The sequence below is a fragment of the Arachis duranensis genome, chromosome 1, assembly GCF_000817695.3.
Source record: "Arachis duranensis cultivar V14167 chromosome 1, aradu.V14167.gnm2.J7QH, whole genome shotgun sequence".
NCBI lineage: Eukaryota > Viridiplantae > Streptophyta > Magnoliopsida > Fabales > Fabaceae > Arachis > Arachis duranensis.
Genome location: NC_029772.3, coordinates 100676785 through 100697804, shown reverse-complemented (window position 1 = coordinate 100697804; position 21020 = coordinate 100676785). Strand labels below are relative to the sequence as shown.

At 33.0% G+C, this 21020-nt stretch overlaps 3 protein-coding genes across 3 annotated transcripts; all 3 read left to right on the top strand.

Annotated features, from left to right (window-relative positions):
* Nucleotides 1-5509: 5509 nt before the first annotated feature.
* Nucleotides 5510-9933, top strand: LOC107469827 (NADH-cytochrome b5 reductase-like protein). Its single transcript, XM_052254253.1, has 13 exons — nt 5510-5814; nt 6045-6087; nt 6304-6379; nt 6482-6541; nt 6641-6682; nt 7288-7351; nt 7448-7518; nt 7604-7655; nt 7912-7989; nt 8251-8340; nt 8433-8546; nt 9276-9344; nt 9435-9933. The coding sequence occupies exons 1-13, from the start codon at nt 5623-5625 to the stop codon at nt 9489-9491; spliced, it is 1008 nt and encodes a 335-aa protein (XP_052110213.1). The 5' UTR covers nt 5510-5622; the 3' UTR covers nt 9492-9933.
* A 2893-nt stretch (nt 9934-12826) lies between these two features.
* LOC107469835 (zinc finger CCCH domain-containing protein 32-like) lies at nt 12827-15741 on the top strand. Its single transcript, XM_016089217.3, is given in 4 exon segments — nt 12827-13032; nt 13372-13482; nt 14097-14451; nt 14454-15741. Coding segments are annotated over 4 exon segments (1512 nt in total). The 5' UTR covers nt 12827-12960; the 3' UTR covers nt 15428-15741.
* Nucleotides 15742-18338: 2597 nt separating this feature from the next.
* LOC107471421 (uncharacterized) lies at nt 18339-18689 on the top strand. The gene has a single exon (XM_016090884.1). The coding sequence runs from the start codon at nt 18339-18341 to the stop codon at nt 18687-18689; it is 351 nt and encodes a 116-aa protein (XP_015946370.1).
* The last annotated feature ends 2331 nt before the right edge of the window (nt 18690-21020 follow it).

Below are 21020 nucleotides of genomic sequence, written 5' to 3'. Positions count from 1 at the left end.
TTTACACAATAAAATAATATTAAAATAAATTTTTGAGAGGGACTAAACTAAAATTTACATATAGTTTACATGTAAAAAATTAAAATTAGAGGGGGCCGTTGCCCCCTTTTCCCAGTATATAGCTCCGCCCCTGTTTTAAACAGTATTTCTTTAAGAAACTATAAAAACTATTAGTCTATTACACATGGTTCCTCTTGAATACCGAAAGATGACGCGAATATTCAATGCTATTTATAAGGAAGTATATTTTACTCTTGAATTGTTACATACTTGTTTTGGTAAAATTTTTTGAAAAAGTGTTCAAGCACCTCATTTTATGTTTGGTAAATCAAAAAGTTTATGTGTTTGCGAGTATTTTTGAAAGAACTTAAGAGAAAATTTTTTTAAAGTTAGCTTGTATTTATCAAAATTAAAAAGTATAATATAACCTCATACATTAATTAATATCTAAATTTTAAAAACTATTATAATACTTTTAAATTTTAAATTCAAAAGCTATTTTAAAAACATTTAATGCCTATTATAGTATTTTTAAATTTTAAAAGCTATTTTACTAAACGTATTTATTATTGCTTGTGTTTATTAAAAGCACCGAAGGACGATTTAAAATTACGTTAAATCTTAGGGATGATTTTGTATATTAAAAAAAGTTAGGGACGAAAAAAAATTTTCGACTTCTACCTTAGATACCAAAATCGTATTTAACCCTTAATTTAATTTACCAAACACAGATGCTACAACTTTTAAAAAGATAAATTTTAAAATTTTAAAGTTAGCTTTCATAAGTTATTTTTAAAAAGTAAAAATTTTACCAAATTAAATTACAATATGATAAGAAATTCATAGATGCCATTAAAGTGTAAGCACATGAGCCTCACTCCTCAATATCATATGTCAAGAGGTTGTTTATTATTCTACTAATTTTTAACAATATCTCAATTCCAAAATACATCTAAGAAAGTTATTGGTATGAGCTCTAAGATATATTTTGTATCAATGAAGAAAAATAATAAACATGAAGGTGATGAGTTTTATTCATTGCATTGATAGAAATTTTTTAATGGTTGTATTAAATAGCAACGGGAGATAATTATTTTCTATTATTCCACAAGAGTTAAGACACGATATTATATATTCAATGTTGCATTCTTATTATTTTTAACGAATAACAACGTTAGTCATGTTATTTTATTTATAAGAATGAATATGATACTAACAAATAATTCCGTTCTAATTTAATTTTAGCGATGACATTTTTATACATAATATATTAATATTTGTTGCCATAATTTGGAATGACAAAAATACCCATACAAGTAGGTTAGGTACCTGTAGAGATTATTCGCGACGGAAATTAAATGAAAACCCATAAAATTTTCATAAAGATGAAGACCCGCTCCCGTAAATAAATAGAGACAGAGATAAGGGTGGATATACTCGCTAACGAGACTCGTAAAATTCGCTCAAAAAAAAATTACTTAAAAAGCCTCATATATAAAAGTTATAAGTTGCCATATTGACTATTTAACGTTTATATTTGATTATGTTAAATTGTGTTTGAAATTTTAGATTGTGTTAGCTGTTATGTATTTTGTGTTAAATTAAAAAAATAAAAATAATACCCATTGGATATCAGCTGGTATCTACCATTCAAATAAGAATAATCAAACACATATTTATAATGGAGAGGGATGAAAGGAAGCATTTTTATAAATGGGAATGGGATGGAAGAGAGAGCTACTCGTCCTATGATATCCATTGTCATCCTTATTCATGATAATAAAAAAGATTTAAGTAAGATCGCAGTTATTTAAATCAGTTTTAACATAAGAATAAAAAAAATTTAAAAATTTTATTCATAAATCATGATGAAATATTTGCAAATTTAATTATAAATATTGTTTAAAAATAAGTCTTTGATACAATAGAATTTTAATATAAATATTTTAATTCAATTACAAATTATGTATTATTATCAATAAGTAACTATTCTTCTTTTTTTGTGATATAAAATCTAAAAGACAAAAAAAAGAAAAAAAAACAACACTTAAAGAAGGTCCATCTCCAGCAAATGCAACAGGCCAAAAATGTTGCTAAAAGAATTAATTCGACTAACTCTTCAACTTCCAAGGCTCTATGTTTAGGGGAGTAAATCTTCTTCAGTAGAAAAAAAATTGAATAATATCCAGTAAAAAATTTCATCTTTTATTGCATTCTTTTTTTCATTTATTTTTAATTTTATTTGTATAATTAAATGTGGGAGATTACATTTTATTTTTATCCGTGACAAAAAAAAATAGAAAAGATCCATTTTCCCATGTTTAGTTAGCCAATTTGATGGCTTATTTGCCTATCTTTAAAACAAAATGAACCTAACACAAATTCTACTACCGTTTCAGCTCAAACACCGTTTTAAAAGATTATGTATTTTTAATTTTTAATTATTCACCCAAAAAAAAGCTTTACTATAACCTGTCTCAATTGTTTGTTGATTTCTTACCAAAATCAAATCATATCATATAACACATTAACACATAATCCTATTCGAAGAGGACTGCGATCACTGTCGAAAATTTTCCTAAAACTCCTGTGCAACTAATTTTTAAGATGTTCTCGGATAAAACAAATAAAATAATTACTCATTATTTTCGATATATATTGAAACCAAATTAATAATGGGATTTAATTAATTTTATAAAATATTTATTGTAATAATTATTATGCATATTTTTCTTTAAAATATTCAAAATTTTTTGATATATTTTCTTATCTTCTCTTCTAAAAAAAACAATTCAAATTACTTAATTTTATCTTATTTACTATTTTATATACTAACTATTAATTAAAAAAATCGATTCCTAATGGATCAATTTTCTTCCCTCTTCTATTCGATAAATTTCTTCTTTATTATTAACTGATTAGAAATAGATAGGATTATTGTTATACTATTTTGAAAATTCGTAAATTCTAAATATCATACTAAAGTTGGATGTTACAAAAAAGAAAAATAATTATCAAATAAATTAGTATAAATCTATAATAATATCCAAAAATTTATATAACTAATAAAAATAATTTAAAAAAATAAATAATAAAATAGTCTCTGAAATATTCAAAGTTTGACAGAATATATATACTCAAAAAAGATTTAGAAATTGAATTATTTTGATGTTATTTTTTGTTAGGATTATTATAAATAGAATAAAGTATCGTTTTTGTCCCTAACATTTTAAAGTTGTCTCTAACATTTTAAATCGTCTTATTTAATTTCCTAACGTTTTAAAATCATATTAATATTGTCCTAAAGAAGAATTTACAATGAAAGACTTCTTATTGACGGCGAGAAAAACATTGTTGAGCAGAGAGAGAGACATTCGTGTGTATATATATAGAGAGAGAGGGAGAGAAAAAGAGAGAAATTTGGAATAAGCAGAGCTTCGAGAAGCTATTCTCTAGTTGAGGAGAAGAGTTCATCGATGGTGAGGGGATGAGGCTGCTAGCTATTGCTGATGGATTTGAATATAGGTTTAGGGTTAGTTGTGGCCTGTGAGAGAGAGGGAGAAGCTCTGTTTCATTGTTTTGTTTTGATTTTTTTTAATTTAAAAGTTAAAATAATATCATTTTAAGAGATTTAGCACTGAATTGAAAAATCTTTTATTAAAATTGGATTAGTTTACGCAATTTATTGTTTAATTGCTGATTTTCTCATCAGTCCAAATAATTTTTCTTTTTAATTGAATTGACTGAAGAACTGATTCTTGATTAACTCGGCCGAATAGGTTAGTTTGATTCAATTTTTAGAACCATGAATATAATACATTTATTGTTTAAGTTATTTTTAAAGTGTATTTTATATCTCATCATGTATTATATATGAGTAATTGATTTACGAATTAATTTTTTATATATACATGACGTAATAGTATTTTAAATAGCCTATGTTAAGTCTATTAATTAAAATGATTCAAGCAGTCCAATAAACATATAATCTCAAATAAAATTATTTAAGAGAAAAAGACTCTTAAGCTCATTTAAGATAGTATTAGTTTAACTTTTAAAAAAATATTTTAAAAATTATTTTCCGATTTTTTAAAAAATTATTGAATACTTTTTTTTTTTAAACTTTCAAATTTTCAAAAAGGAAAACTAAATAGTTAGCTTTCTAAGTCAACAAAAAAGGTTAGGTTTTTCAAACTTATCTACAACTCTACGTAAGTCCAAAAATTTTTTATTTTAATAAATAAATTAATTATAACTCGACTTTTATTTATTATTGAAAATCATTCAACCAATCAATTCATTAATTTCGATAATATTTTTTAAATTATTTATTTAAGTAATTATTATAATTAATTTATTTATTAAAAAAAAATCCTAAGTGCAACGAGCATTTCTCATTTATTTTTTTGATTTTATAAGATTGAAGAAGAGGTTTCACCTAAGACTTGTCAACAAGAATTGAGAGTATGCGATGTATATGAGCTTGTATATTTATTATCATTTTGAAAAGTTTTTTCATCCGATGAGAATGATGTCCAAGTGGGTCATTAACCTACCAGAAAAATCAACTTAAAAATAAGTTAAAATCATGCCTGAATTGACAAGGAGTTGTTAGGAATCATATGGAAGATACCAAATATCATCAATATATCAATATCGAATTTTTTAATGTAGTACAGGTTGAGATGTTGAACAATTCGCTTTCAAATTTACACATACTTTTTTTCATGTAAAATATTATACTCTCCTCATGATCCTACAAATCACTTCATATATTAATATAAGTCTAAATACATCTAAACTGTATGTTAGATTTTAACGAATAATATACTAACAACTATAAAAATAAAAAAAATAGTCGAGTCAAATATAACAAATACATAATCGATTATAATTGCAGATTCTCTTCCTTCTTAAGTAATAGTCTCAATCTAAATATTGAATATGAAAAAATCAGTGTTGGGAGAGTCATGTCTATTATGCAAAATGTCAAATATTCAACTATAATTGTCACCAAGTAAAAACCAACACATAGTTTTTGCTTTTTTTAATAAAAGTCAAATAAAATATTTTTTCTTACATAAATAGAAGATAATTAAGAAACTACATGAATGTGATTTTGTAGTTCATTATTTGGTATTTTAATCAAAGAGATTAGGAATTTGAATTCTACTTTATTATTGGTTAATAAATTACTGCATACAAAAACAAAATTCACACATTTTCAGTTTGATAAATTAATGATTAATCCGTCGCGAATCAGAGCTCTATTTAAAGGTTTGCCGTTGACTAATGAATTGTTACATATACAAGGCGGGATTCGAACTCTCGACACTTGCTTAATCGGATGAGTAAGCTCATCATTAGACAAGTTGGTTAATCTTTTACCTTTTATATTAAAAAACAAACACAATTTGGAATCAAAGCCCGTGTTTGATTTTTGTTTTGGTAACGTTGAAGCCCACAAGACAAAAAGAGAACGAAGCCCACGTTCTGGAATCTGCAGCAGGTTGCTGTAAGAGAAGCTAGAGTGAGTGAGTGACAGTGTTAAACCCTTCTCACTCCTCCAAGAATCTTGTTCCTTCCTTCATTCCTTCGATCTCCATTCTCCAATCTCTGAAAATGGAAGTTTTACTCAAGAGGTTTCTCAGGGCCACGCCTATCGCATTCGCCAATGCTTTCAACGCCCAATCCAAGTCCTCTTCCTCCTCCTCCTCTTACTCTTCCGCCAAATTCCGCCTACCATATGCTGCTGTCGCCGCCGGCGTCTCCGGCGGACTCTCCTGCTTCTACTTTCTCTCCTCTCCTAACCTTGTACGCTGCCTCTCGTTCTTAATTCTCATTTTGCTTTTATCATCTTCCCTTTGACTATTCTCTGATCCAATCCAGCTTCGCGTTCATTTGATTATTCGATCTATTGATTTACACTGTCATTTAAATAAAAATTATTATTGTTTCTTCTTTGATATGAGTTATGATCGTTTGCTTTATGCTCATCCTTAGTGATGAAAATGTTGGTAATAAAGTTGTGTTTATATTTGCAGGTTCATTCAGAGCAGGCTGAAGAAGGGGAAATAAAAAATATTGGTGAGTTTATATTTCCCTCTCTCCTTCACTTCCCAGCTTCAGAGAAAGTTTTAATCTGTAACTGTGCAGATCAATTGTTTTTGAAGATATTATTTCTTTACCATTTGATCTGAATTATCGTTTTAGGAGTGTACTGTGACTTTTGCTTCCCATCCAATGCATGAGAAATAAGATTCGGGGTTTTATATATATATTATTTTTTTTTTGTCTTTTCAGCACTTAATCCAGATAAATGGGTTGAATTTAAGTTGCAAGATACTGCCAGAGTCAGTCACAATACCCAGCTATTCAGGTATATGAGCTAACACTTCAACAGATGTGATAATATATCTATATAACTTCTCACCAAAATGTTTGTATTAATATGATTCTGTCTCTTTCCCGTGTTTGCCAGGTTTTCGTTTGATCCTACTAAAAAGTTGGGTTTGGATATTGCTTCCTGCATTCTTACAAGGTTCCATAGATTGTTGATAATTTATTATTGCTATTGATATAAATAAAATTAGGTTTTGGCCATATATAATGTGTATTGAATGTATATTTATTACCACAGAGCTCCATTGGGACAGGATGCTGAAGGGAAACCGAAATATGTGATNTTCTATATTGTGGCTTCTGATGATGTAGCATTCCGGACATGTTCAGTATAAAACATTTGCAATTTTTCTTATATTAAATATCAGTGCTTGAATTTTGTGTTTCATTTTCGTACTTATTTTTCTTTCTGCCACTGGTAGCCTTAGTAATAGTACGATTAGTTGGAAAGGTTTTCTAGAATGTCTGTTAAAGGCTCTCTTAAGACATAACTGGAGCATTGTTAATGATGAATGCCTTTGAAAATCATTCAGATGGCATGCACTTTTCCACTTATGTTCTTGAACTAAAATTTTTGCATAGCTAGCAGCCTAGTATATTAATTAATAAATTGAGATTTGACAGCACTATATTCTATTTTCTATCTTATAAGAGGCTTCTCATTTTCTCAAGTACAACTAAAGAATTTATCAAAATATACCTGTTATTTACAAATATTGGGTGAAGGGATACAGTGGGGTTCCTAAATTGGAAAGTTCAGGAAAGAATGAAATACTAAAGCTTTCCACCCAATGCAAGATCATATGGTAGAACTTAGATAAGAATTATTTCTTGCTTGCTATTGATATTTCCATAGAGGTCAGTTTAAGAAAGTGGTTGTGTTGCAATCTTCAGGTATACTCCTATATCAGATCCAGAAGCCAAGGGATATTTTGATTTGTTAATCAAGGTATGTTAGCATGGGCTTTACTTGTAGCATCCCATAGATCATCTAGTGGGTCAGTTCTGAGGATCATTTATGTATGTACTTTCCAATATGTTGAAGGTGTATCCTGAAGGAAAAATGAGTCAGCATTTTGCAAGCTTGAAACCGGGTGATGTTGTTGAAGTTAAAGGGTATGTCATTTGCAACAACAATTCAAGGTTTGCAGAACACTTTTCATACTTGAACATTCTATAACGAAGGCATTGTTGATTTCAGGCCCATTGAAAAGCTCAGATATACCCCTAACATGAAGAAGCATATAGGCATGGTAAGCTTCTTCGGTAACCACAGTTTTGAAAAAGGAAATTTTGAATTCGCACCCCCTCCCCCCTCCGCGGAAAAAAAGAGCCAGCATTGCTCATGAGTAAATGCATACCTTGTTGCATCTCACTTTTTGGTTCAATATATTTCATTTACATTTTATGACATGAATGCATAAACTGTTAGAATCTCTCATTTTTCTCTCCACAGTACACCTGTTTGATTTTTTTATTTTCTTCTGTACTTTTTAATGCTCTGCACAGGTTGCTGGGGGCTCAGGAATTACTCCAATGCTTCAGGTAATTGAGGCGATATTGAAGAATCCTGATGACAAAACTAAGGTAGGTGTTAAACCTTGTGTTTTCCAGTGATGTACACCTAGTCTCTCCTTGCTCTTTTATTTATGTTATAAATAGATAAATTATGAACACATTTTTTTGTTTCTGGTCTATTGAAATGGTTCTGGGAGTGCAATTCATATTGGTGGATGTACATTAGGTCGTTTTTCTTATACGAATGATATATGGTTAATTTATTTCTTTTATCAATATATTCATGGTAAATATGAGAATATCTCAGATTATAGTGGCTTTTCACTGCAGATATCATTGCTGTATGCTAATGTGTCCCCAGATGACATACTGCTTAAACAGAAGCTTGATGTTCTAGCTGCAACCCACCCTAACTTAAAGGTAAAATTATCTTTTTTAGCAAATTTACTATTGGTAATCATTCAGCCATGACTGTTATTTAATTAGTTTAAAACTTTTGACAAATTTTGCAGATATTCTACACAGTTGATAATCCAACAAAAAATTGGAGGGGAGGTTCAGGTTTAATATCAGAGGATATGGTTGTGAAAGGTTTACCTGCTCCTGCTGACGATACTCTAATACTTGTGAGTTTCACTTTTGCACCTTAAACCGGCATAGCATTAAAGGAACTGTGTTTGACCTTAATTGATGGCTCGATGCATTGAAACAGTTTGAACCTCCAGGAAATCAACTCTCTCTCTCTCTCTCTCTCTCTCTCTCTCTCTCTCTCTCTCTCTCTCTCTATTAGTGTGCCTTGGACAATCCTTAGAATCGCCCATGCAAGAATTATTTGAATGAAAATGGAGGCTATAATCAGCCTTGAATCTTGATAGAATTTCACCTACAATAAAGCAGTCTCCAGAGGAACTTGGTTCCACTTGAGCCCGGGCTCTTGGAATTGCAGAAGTCAGACTTATTTCCTTTCTTAACCCTTCTCTTTAACATATTAACAGCTCCTTCAATTCCATGACAAATTTTGGCCCATTACTCATCATTTTTCCTCTGCTAAGTTTTGAATACTATCAACTGTTTCAAGAATTACTGATTACTTTTGACTAGTTACTTTCTCCTAGACAACACTTCTTCATGATTTATGAGTGTAATTACAATGTTGTTTTGAACATTTAGGACAATAGGAGTCTTTACGTTGCAAAAACATTCTGCTTTTCATATTGATGTTCACATTTTTGGTTCATTAGTGTTTATATGGTTTAGGTCACTGGTTATGGTGGCGATAGTTGGTGTGGAGTTTCATTATTATTACAATATATATGAAGTTAATACCCAACCTTTTTCTGCCTCCTGCATTTTAGGTGTGTGGTCCCCCTGGGATGATGAAACACGTATCTGGTGAGAAGGCCAAAGATTGGACACAAGGAGAGGTATCAATTTCTGTTTGTGATGCATGTTTCTGACTTTTTTTACTGAGTCCATATGATATACCTTACGGTTGATTACTTGATTTATTGCAGGTTTCTGGTTTACTCAAAGAAGCTGGATACACTGAACAAATGGTTTACAAATTCTGAATAACTGTAGGATTTATTTTCTAGCATCTGAAGCATGCTTGGCAAGCCCCAATTTGCTGTGTAATCTGTATGCCAAAATGGTTTCTTCTGGAAGAGGGCTACAGGTCAAAGTTCGAACATGCAATAAATCTAGAGTAGCAGAGGGTAGAGATTTGTTTTTTTTCCCCATCGTATTTCTCAATTTTGCGAGTATTAAAATCGCAGGTGTTTAGAATGAATGCCAATAAAGGGTCTCAACAGAACTACAGTAATACAGTTCTTTCAGCTCAATGAGAGTAAAACTACCAATGAATAAGTACATTTCTGTATACAATTATAATAAGGTGAATTCTTTGGTGTAGAATGGGGACAGTTCTACACATGTAGAAATGTGTTGGATCCTGTCCTTGTGCAACAAGTGTCCCAGTAAGAGACCGTTTCTGGTATTGCAAATTATCCTTTATCCGGTGTGTCACGTAAAGGCTTTAGGTAAGAATTTATTAATTTTGTTTACGTCTAAATAATTAACTTAAGCTGATTGTTGGGCTATAGGTTGGCTGTTTGGGTTATAATGTTAGATGGATGAGTGTTTTTGGCGGATTAAAATGTCTTTTAAGAATATATAGTTTTTTTTGGTTAATTTTGGGTTTTGAGATGTAATAGCCTGTGAATAATATGCGAACACCCAATGGCTGGAGGTAAGTACTTAGTGGTATATTATATATGATTTAGGTGAATTGAAAAAGACTTCTCTCTCAGGTGATAAGTAAATTTTCAGTTTAAAAAATATTATATTTATACTTGTCTATACATATTTAATTATTAATAGTTTAATATTTAAAATGAATTTTGAATATGTAATCTAAATAAATCATGATTAAGACAAATTTATTGAATAAAGATAAAATTAATTACGTATTTTAAAGTGTGAGGAATTTTAAATTATAAGTAATTTCTGAATGGTTAAAAATAATATGATTTAACCACTTTCTAAATTACTTATAATTAGTTTACATTCAATTAGCCACATTTAATTATTTTATGCATTTTTGCAAAATTATTCAATAAATTTACATACTCAAAATTTGTCTTAATCAATAAATTTGTCTTAATCATGATTTATTTAGATTACATACTCAAAATTAATTGAAGATAAATACTATTAAAATTGAATACAGTACTACTAAAACTAAGTGCAAATAGATATTATCATACTTTAATTAATTAAATAGAGTGACAATAAACTTCTAAAAATTTATATTTTGAATAAATTAATCTTAAAAAAATATTAATAAAATTTTTTAAGGTAATAAATATAGATAAGTTAGTTCAAATTAAAATTTTTATCTCAATCATATGTGGTAATTTAAAGATAGTGTTCTAAATTTACTATTATAAAATATTTTATTAATATAAAAAAACTAATCTATCGAAACTATAAATTCTTAGAAATTTACTTGTCACTTTATTCATTAATTTTTAATTAGTTAATATTGACAAATGCTTATACGTTCATCCGTTCAATAGAAAATATGCTTCTTGAATTCTAAAATTTAAATTTTAAACTATAAATTCTTAATATTAAAATCTAAATCATAAATCATAAGTACTAAATTTTAAATCCTAAATTTAAGTTATTAATATAAAATATAATAAATAAAAAATTAATATGCTGCACTCTTTATTTAATAACGAGCTTTTAAGGATGAGCTATTAATATTAATCAATTTTTATTCAATAAATTTGTCTTAATCATAATTTATTTAGATTACATACTCAAAATTCATTTTAAATATTAAACTACTAATAATTAAATATGTATAGATAAGTATAAACATAATATATTTTTAAACTGAAAAATTTACTTATCACTTGAGAGAGGTCTTTTTCGATCCACCTAAATCATATATACTACTAAGTACTTACCTCCAGCCATTGGGTGTTCAGTATTCACATATTATTCACATAGGCTATTACATCTTAAGACCCAAAATTAAAAAAAAAAAAAAAACCAATATATTCCTTTTTTTTTTGGACATGAGATAATATATTCTTAAAAGGCATTTCAATCTGCCAAAAAACGCCTTCATCCTTCTAACATTATAGCTCAAACAGCCAACCAATAAGCCCAACAATTATCTTAGGTTAATTATTCAGATTTAAACAAAATAAACAAATTCTTACCTAAACTCATCACGTGATACACCGAACAATGGTACTGTATAGCGTCAGAAATTGTCTCTTATTGAGACACTTGTTACACAAAAACAGAATCCAACACATTTCTACATGTGTAGAACTGTCTCTCCATTCTACACCAAAGAATTTACCTTATAATAATACTGTAACATTTTGTTTGAGTAGCGTTCTTCGTTTTACAGTTACAAGAATTGGAGATCATAAATTGCCTTTTACTAAATGACTATCAATAACAAAAAGAAACAAAAACTTGTTCGATGGAGATAATCTTCTGTAAATGAAGATGTGAAGATCGAATCTCGAATGTAAAAGGCTGATCAATTCTTTAGAATTATGATTAAGTGGAGGAGACACTGAAGTTATCAGTCACGTATTTGTTGTTGTCATTTAAACCTTGAGTTTAATTTTGATGCATTAAAATATTTTATACAGTTATGCAATTACAATTATTTTTTTAGATGATCATTTATGGTTAATATAAATGATAATTATTTTTGTTAATGTACACGTTATGTAATTTGGATGCACAGTTTTACACTGGACAATGCATCAAAATTAAATTTTTAAATCTTTTCTTTAATTTATCTGTTTAAAGAATGAACAGAGAACATTTTTCTAAAGTTTTAAAAAAATCTGAAAAATTCACATTATAATAGAAAACTGCCACTTTCTAAAGTTTTAAAAAAATCTGAAAAATTCGCATTATAATAGAAAACTGCCACTTTGATTTCCCGTTACTTAAAAATTTAAAAAAAGGTACTAAGCTCTACTTAAGAGTTTGTGGTTGGTCAATGTGTTGCTGCATGTACAAGACGAGATTCGAATCCCAACACTTACTTAAGCGGACTAATGAGCTAATCACTAGACCAATTCAAATTGGTTTGATCAGTCCATATATCTTCGGCATAACCACCTTCCATGTAATTATGTAAAGTTGCATCTGACATCAGCAGAACCCACCCAAATCAAACCATCTATTACACTTTCTTCTGTATTTAGGTCGTGGATCTGTCGGAAGATGGGCCCACATGTGGCCCAATATAAGCCCGAAGATTTGTTTGACGGAGCCCAATAATAAGCCCAGAGAAGCGAAGTCGATGGTGGTGTGTTTGTCTTTCTCGCTCCGTCACTCGCTATCATCAACAGCATTACTACATTGCATTACATCATCATCGTCATCATCCTCCTATGTGCGATGGATCTCTTCTCCCTCCAAAACTTGGAATGTCGATGAAACTCTGATCCCATTCTCCTCCTCCTTCTTCTTCCTTCTCCGTGTTTTCTTTTGACTATGGACGAAGCTTCGTTGATGCGCAACACCGATTGCGTTTATTTCTTGGCATCTCCCCTCACTTGCAAGAAGGTCCGTTCCATTCCACTCTTCTCATTCCTCCTAACCCTATTTTCCCCTTTTTCCGCTTCCCTTCCATTGCTCTTGCATTGCGTCATTTCCTTCCATTTCTGCTCCTCCCTCTCTCACTCTCTCCAATTATGCGTTTTCTCTAACCCTACCGTAACAATATGAAAAACAAAACAAAACTGCACTTTACGTAACACTTGCTTTTCGGTAATAATTGTCGATTTGTTTAAATGCCAGGAAGGATTTGTAGCACTACTCATTTGATGCGTTTTGCAATGCTGTATGTGTTTGTTTATGGTTGTGGTGTCATTCGTGCTCATTTTGTTTGTGTTGCTTTTGCAGGGAGCTGAATGCGAGTATCGGCATAATGAGATTGCGAGGCTTAACCCTAGGGATTGCTGGTACTGGTTATCTGGCAGTTGCCTTAATCCAACATGTGCTTTCAGGCACCCTGTATGTTTCCACCATTTGTTGCTTTTTGTTATTTTATTTCGACTTGTTTCCCGCAAGCTACCTTTGGTCTTAAACTTAAACTTAATGCGTGTGTATGAAATGCTTGAAACTGGTATCCTTTCCAATTTGATTTGCAATTGTTTTGTTCCTTTGTTGGCTTCTGTTGTTGAAGTAATAGTTGTTTTTGTATTGAATCGGTCTATTCCTATCTCATTAAAGTATATACACAGAGACATGGTTGAATATGGTTGAAGCTAGCTTGTACTAACACAGCAAGCTCAAACATTGTTGTAAGTAGTTTGTGATGTGAGGTTGCAGATCAAAGACTCAGTATTGATGTTATATGGAATGTATAAAATTTTCAATAGGCAAATATAAAAAATGTTCATCCTTTAATCCTTTGAAATGACTGTGTAATGTAAATTGCAAGGAAGGAAGTAATTTTTATCTCCATTAGAGTATTCAACCTCAGCTTGCATAATCCGTCTCTTTTTCGCTTCTTTGATACTGTTGTTGGTTTCCTTGAATCAGTGGAGTTTTTTATTTTTTAAATGTGATCAGGGCTCATTTGTTACTGTTTGTTTTGCTTCAACTAATTCCTTTTGTTTTCCCAGCCATTGGATGGCCAGACTGGAGTTTCATCTGAGCCAACACAGTCTGCTGTGCCTGCAAATAAGACAATGGTTCCCTGTTATTTTTTCTTCAATGGATATTGCAATAAAGGCGACAGATGCTCATTTTTGCATGGGCATGATGAGAGCCATTTCACTGTAAAGCCTGTAAAGAATGACAAGGGAGGCACTGATCCACCCAACCTAGAGAATAAGGTGTTGTCAGGAACTGCCCCATCAACAACTGAAACTCATTCGAACCCATCGTTAACTGCCCCAAAGGCTTTGCCCACTTTCAAGCCTCCACCTAAGGAAGATCTTCAACTATCCTTACCAAAAAATGTTAAACAGCAAGGTGATTTCCAGAAGAAAGATTTGTTGATAACATCTCTCAACGATGCAGTGAGCAGGGTTCAGAGGAGCAAGTAAATGGTCACATCGAGCCTGATGAACGTTGGGAATCATCATCCCCTGGATTTGATGTTCTTGTTCATGATGAATCGGCAAACTTGGGCTATGAGGAGGATCCTGAATATCTTCCTGATGGGGAACATGAGGAACTGAATGAACAATACTTGGGGTATGAATTTGAAAACCCAGTTGAGTATGATAATATGTGCCGCAAAGCTGACATCCTGTATGAACAAGAAATGTATGATGATTATAGACGTTTAGATAGAGATCTTACTCGTGCTAATGGCAGAAGAGTTTGTGATTGTTCCAGTGATATAATCTTAGATTCTATGTTGACTAGGAAAAGGATTCAGCTGAGTGATATAGCTACCTGTGACGGGAAGTTAGATCTACGAGACCATCTGAGAAGACGAAGGGAAAGTAGTGGTCCACCTGATGCGAGTTTCATCAGACGACATGAATCCTCTTCTTTGATGGTTCGAAACCGGGAAAGGCATCAAAGGCATTACAATGAACAGAGACTAAGGGGAAGATTGTCATCGCAAGTGGGAATTACCACTATAGACCCCATTGGAGAGGTTGAAACTCTTTCAATTGCTAACAAGCCAAGGTTATCTAGGAATTCCCAGCAGCATTGGCCAAGAAAGCATTATAGAGAAAAGCCATCTAAACGCCAGTTTCATTCATCTAATGACTCCAGGAGACCAGTTTTCAAGCAAAGGAGATTTGTTCACGAGTCCTCTACATTTTCAGGACCCAAGAGCCTTGCAGAAATTAGAGAAGAGAAGAAAAAGGCTGCAGGAAGTTTTCACTGCAAAAGCACATCACCTGATTTTCAGGACCCCAAACCTCTTAGTGAAATTCTCAAGGGCAAAAGGAGTGTGGACGGAGTTGGAGATGTCAATGTCTGCAGCAACTGAATTTTGAGTTCAAAGTAATGGTTTCGAGAGACTAATAATTTTCAACGTAGATAAAACTAGATAAGATGGGGTGGAGGAATTGGGTTTTTGCCGCTGGTAGTTGCTGATACTTTTGGATAACCAGTGTTTGACTAGTAAAGATAAACGTTGTTGGTTGAGTTTGTTGCTTTTGTCAAAGGCATATCTAGCGAGTGGATTACCGTTTTTCATGAATTTTGACTCTGACTGCCCTACCTGTTTCTCTTGTACAAAGCTGCATATTCACCTATTCCGCAAGTACTAAGTAGTTTTTAGACTCGCTTAAAATTTTGATAGATATCTATAATGTATACAATTATAATAATTCTACTGATTTATATAAACCAATTATACTAATCATAAAATAGGCCTAAGAATTGGTATATAGATGCAAAGAAATTGCAAACATCGAGAGAATAATTTCTACCCCTCGGTTTTGGTCAATTACAGCAATCATGTAATTTCATGTTTCATTTTTATATTGTATACCATAAGTGTGTGAGATTAGAGGTACGCGGAACAGAGAAAAAGTTAAGGCTACAAAATATTATACTCCTAAGTACTAACATAGTAGTACATTGGGAATCGGCTTATGAAAAAGAACATATCATCATCCTGCATCCTATACGAATCAAGGTTAAAATTGTTGTGACCACAGAATATTGCGAAAATATTTTAGGGTTTGACTATGGTGCTGAAACAAAAGTTTTTTAGCATTTGCTGAAAGGAGCTGACATTAGGAAAGAAGAATATGTGTGGTTGTTTTTTATAAGAGGAGACAAGTTTTGAGACAAAGTAGCGATGGCAAAAATTTTTATGAATTAATTACTGTGTGAAGTTTGATAATATTATAGCATTAAAGAATTATTAATTTGGATTATATTTTTTTGGTTACTGTTGTTTTCGAGCATGGGTTTGTGTTTTAGTTTTTGCCGGATGTAAATTGAAAAGGTGTATGCTTAATTTTTGGTGAATAAATTATTCTTTCAACAATAACAACAACAACAAATAATACATTTAAAAAGTAAGATGATTTTCTTATTTTATTATTTTTGCTTGGCAAGTGAACCTTTAAGGTTTTTGACAGGTGCTTTGCTAGGGCTTCCACACGTACTCTTTTTTTTTAGGATTTTTCTTTCGTTTACTTTCAACTCATACCCAACACCTCACAATTCTGATTGTTGACTGGGATTGAAACACAAATTCTCCATGCTAGAGTCAGCGAAAAAATGACAAAAATAATATGACTTAGATATTAGGGAGGAGCAGGAGGACCTGGTACAATTGGGGGATGAAGAAATTGCAAAAGGGGCTGAGACATGCTCTAAAAGCCTCTTTGGAAGACTATTCGCAGACAAACCTTTCTCTCAGAGAACAATGGACAATGCCCTCAGGGTGATTTGGGGGAGACCAAATGGACTTCGTACAGTTGTGAAGGGGAACAACATATTCCAATTCTTTTTCGAAGAGGAACAAGATGCAATAAGAGTGAAAATAGGAGGACCCTGACTCTTTAAAGATTATGTGCTTCACCTTCAGAGATAGAATGAAGATGAGAAGGTATGGGAAGAAGGACTCCGTTTCTTCCCAGTATAGTCTCAACTCTGGAGTCTTTCGGAGAAATTTAAAACGCTGGATGTAGGGAGAAAATTGGGAGAGAAGATTGGAGAGGTTATTGATGTGAGGTTCTTTAATGTCAGGGAAAAGGATTAGAGATAGCCTGAGACTAGCTGGACCGAAACAGAGAATAATAGAGATTGGAGTCAGATATGAGCGGCTGGAAAAATTCTCACCTATTGTACAAAACTGGAACATGATGCCAAGCATTGTAACAAGCTGATCATAGACTCAACGACAAATCAAACCAAACAAGACCACATAGGAGAGTAGGTTAAAGCTGATCAAGTAGAAAAAAGAGTAGACACAGAGGGCGGCAATGACACTACATGGAATAAAAAGTCTAACCCAAAAATTGCACAACCAAGGAAGAAACCATCCCCTACATGGTTAATAGAAAGCTTCACTGAATTGAGCATGAGTGGAACCAAAAATCAGGTAAAAGAGACAGCAGAATCCTTGGAAAAAAGGTATGAAGGGCTGCTGAATCAGACTCCAAAAGAGGCCTGGCAGGCTATGGAAAATGATGGAGCCCTGATCCTATTGGATGATGTTAACATAACGGAGACACATATGGAGGTAGAGCAGAAAAAGAGCGGTGTGATTAAAGAAGAGAAAAGAAAGCTGAAGATTAAACAAATTGCTAGACAAAGAGATGAAAACCACCAGCAAGGGTGTGGAGTGAAAAGGAGACCAGCAGGTAGGGAAAATGAACCTATTCAGAAAAAAGCCTGTATGGAAGAAAGAGGAGCGAAAAAGGAGAAGGTGGAGGTTGCCAGCCATACAATGGCACCCCCAGCACCATGAGGATCCTTACATGAAATTATCAGGATTTAGGGAGACCCCTGACAATCCATAACCTCAAAGGGATTACTCAATCCCACTCCCCCGAGTTGGTTTTTATATGCGAACAAAAAACCAAACTCGTCTGGTGGAAGCGAAGCTAAAGTCGTGTGGATTTAGCAGATGGCATGTAATCAATCCAAATGGTATTTCAGGAGGACTAGCCATGGCGTGGAAAGAAGAATGTGATGTTAAAGTAACCAGCAGGTCTAGTTTTCATATATAAGGTGTAGCGAGGGATGTGGTGAACAATGTAAAAAGGCACATAATTGGACTCCACCTTAGCTGTAATGAACAAGCAAGGGTAGCCCAATTTCAAGAGATTTTGAGGATAGTGGGACAGGCTCAGGAAAATGTTATTATCCTAGGCGACTTTAATACAATCACTAAAACAGAAGAGAAAATAGGGGGTGGAGATGCACCCTTATCGACAATGGCAGCCTTCAACCTATTTATTAGTGACAATGATTTGGTGGATATAGGTATGACTGGTCGACAGTACACTTGGAGCAATAAGAGGGCTGAGAGTGAACTGATTCAAGAACGTTTAGACAGAGTGCTAGTGAATGGGGGACTGTTGCAATCCTTTTGCCACCCAACTGTCCTCAGGCTCTCTGAAAATGGTTCAAATCATGTCCCTCTGCTGTTGAACACCAACCCTCAAGTGGAAAAAACAAAGAGACAATTCAAGTTCCAAGAGAGATGGTGTAGTGTAGAGGAAATAAGGAGTATTATTAGGGAAGCTGGACCTCTCCAGTTGAAGGTTCACCAATGTATATTCTAGCCCAGAAGTTAAAATTTTGCTGACATAAGCTTGTGCAATGGCAACAAAATAGTTGATCAAATTCAAAGAAGGAAATAGAGATGCTCAATGCTCGGTTGGAGGAAATGAGGGCAACTGCTTTTTTCCATAGAAGGTTCAAAGTTCAGAGAATGAAGAATAAAATATGGCGTCTAATTGGAAGAAACGGTGAAGTGGTGTCTTCTCACGCTGAAACTGCAAGAGTGGCTGAGGAACACTTTACATACATTTTCTCTTTTACCAACCAGGCCGACCCAGAGCCTTTTCTTACTGACTTTGAGTCTAAGGTTACAGCTTCTATGAACCGTAGACTACAAAGACCAATGTCAGGAGAGGAAATTAAAAAAGCTACATTTAGTGTTCACCCCCAAAGTGCCCCAGGTGATGACGATATGATAGCGAAATTCTTCCAATTCTATTGGGACATTGTAGGGGAGGATGTAACAAGAGCAGTCAAAAGTTTCTTTGGAAGAGGGAGGATATTAAAAAGCTTTAACCACACAAATATTTGCTTGATCCCAAAAGTCCCAGATACCAACAATATGTCACAGGATAGACCTATTAGTTTATCTACGACTATATACAAAATTATCTCTAAAGTGTTGGTATATAGATTAATAAGCTGTATGAATAACCTAATAGACCCTAATCAGATTGCTTTTCTTAAAGGGCGGCTGATTTCTGATAACATTTTAATTGCCCATGAGGGCATGCACTACCTTAAAAATAAGAAAAGGGGATTGGAGCATGAAATGGTTATTAAACTTAATATGAGTAAAGCGTATGATAGGGTTGAATGGCAATTTCTATGGTTCAACATGGAAAAATTAGGGTTTGACACGAGATGGATTAATTGGATACTTGAGTTAGTTACCACAGTTTCTTACTCTGTTGTTGTGGAAGGTCAACCATTTGGTTTCTTCAAACCAAATAGAGGGATTCGGCAAGGGGACCTTCTATCACCATATCTTTTTCTTTTTTGTGCGGAAGCTTTATCCTTCCTGCTACATAAGGCAGAGCAAAACAGTTTGATTCACGGTACTCAGATAACTAGAAGGTGCCCTAAAGTTAATCATATATTATTCGCTGACGACATATTTTATTTTGTAAGGTCTCTGAAGAAAGTTGTGACCGAATTCTAGACCTTTTAATGTCATATGAAAGCTTTAGTGGACAAAAAGTTAATCTCTCTAAGTCAGTAATCTTCTTTAGCAATAATACCCCTGCTACAATCCGAGAAATGCTTGCAACAAGGATGAACATCACTTATATTAGCGCACAAGATAAGTATCTAGGGCTACCTTCAATAATCAAGAGATCGAAAAAAGCCACATTCAACTCAACTAAGGACCGGGTCTTCAAGAGAGTACAGGGCTGGAAGAAGAGTTTACTATCAAATGGAGGTTGTCATATTTTGATCCAGGCAGCATGGGGAAGCAATCCCCATCTATACCTTATCATGTTTCAAATTACCAGATACTTTAATTAAAGACATTCATGGGATTCTAACCCAATTTTGGTAGGGACAGCAAGGAGAAGAAAGACGCATGGCTTGGATTAGTTGGGACAAGATGACAAGGCCAAAAAGAGAGGGAGAACTTGGTATAAAGGATTTGCGAGCACAGAACTTAGCTCTACTAGGCAAGCAATACTGGAGAGTAATGACCCAACCTAACTCTATTTTAGCTAAAATCTTAAAGGGCGGATATTATAAGTATGGTTATTTTCTAAGCGCGGATAAAGGAGTAGTACCTTCTTGGGGCTGACAGAGTCTTCTTCATGAATGAAGTATAGTTGAAAAAGGCATTATCTGGAGAGTGGATGACGGGGAGACCATTCGGACCTTCAAAGACCCTTGACTTTCTCCGGTCTTTCCATATAGAGTTCTCTGTGACAACAATTCCAGCCAAGATTCAAATCACATTTTGCTAGTCAAAGATTTATTCTCTAGCGGTAAGCAATGGAACAACAACTCATCTCAGAGAGGTTTTCCCCTGAAATTGCACAACGAATACTTGCCATAACCCCAAATGAAGGTTCAGACAAGGTTCAATGGTTGCTAAACAACTCTAAATGCTATGATATAGCCTCTGGATATCGAATTGCTTACCTGTTCTACCATGAGCCAATTAAGCTGTGTCTAGAGTATATGCAACAAAGACGAATTTAGTCCAATTTATGGAAACTGCTCACACCTCAGAAGATCACAATTTTTCTCTAAAAATGTCTCCATGGAAAAATTCCAGTCATGCAGTTCATTCACCAAAGATTCCTCAACATGCCTCCTACATGCCCATTATACCAGGAAGAAAA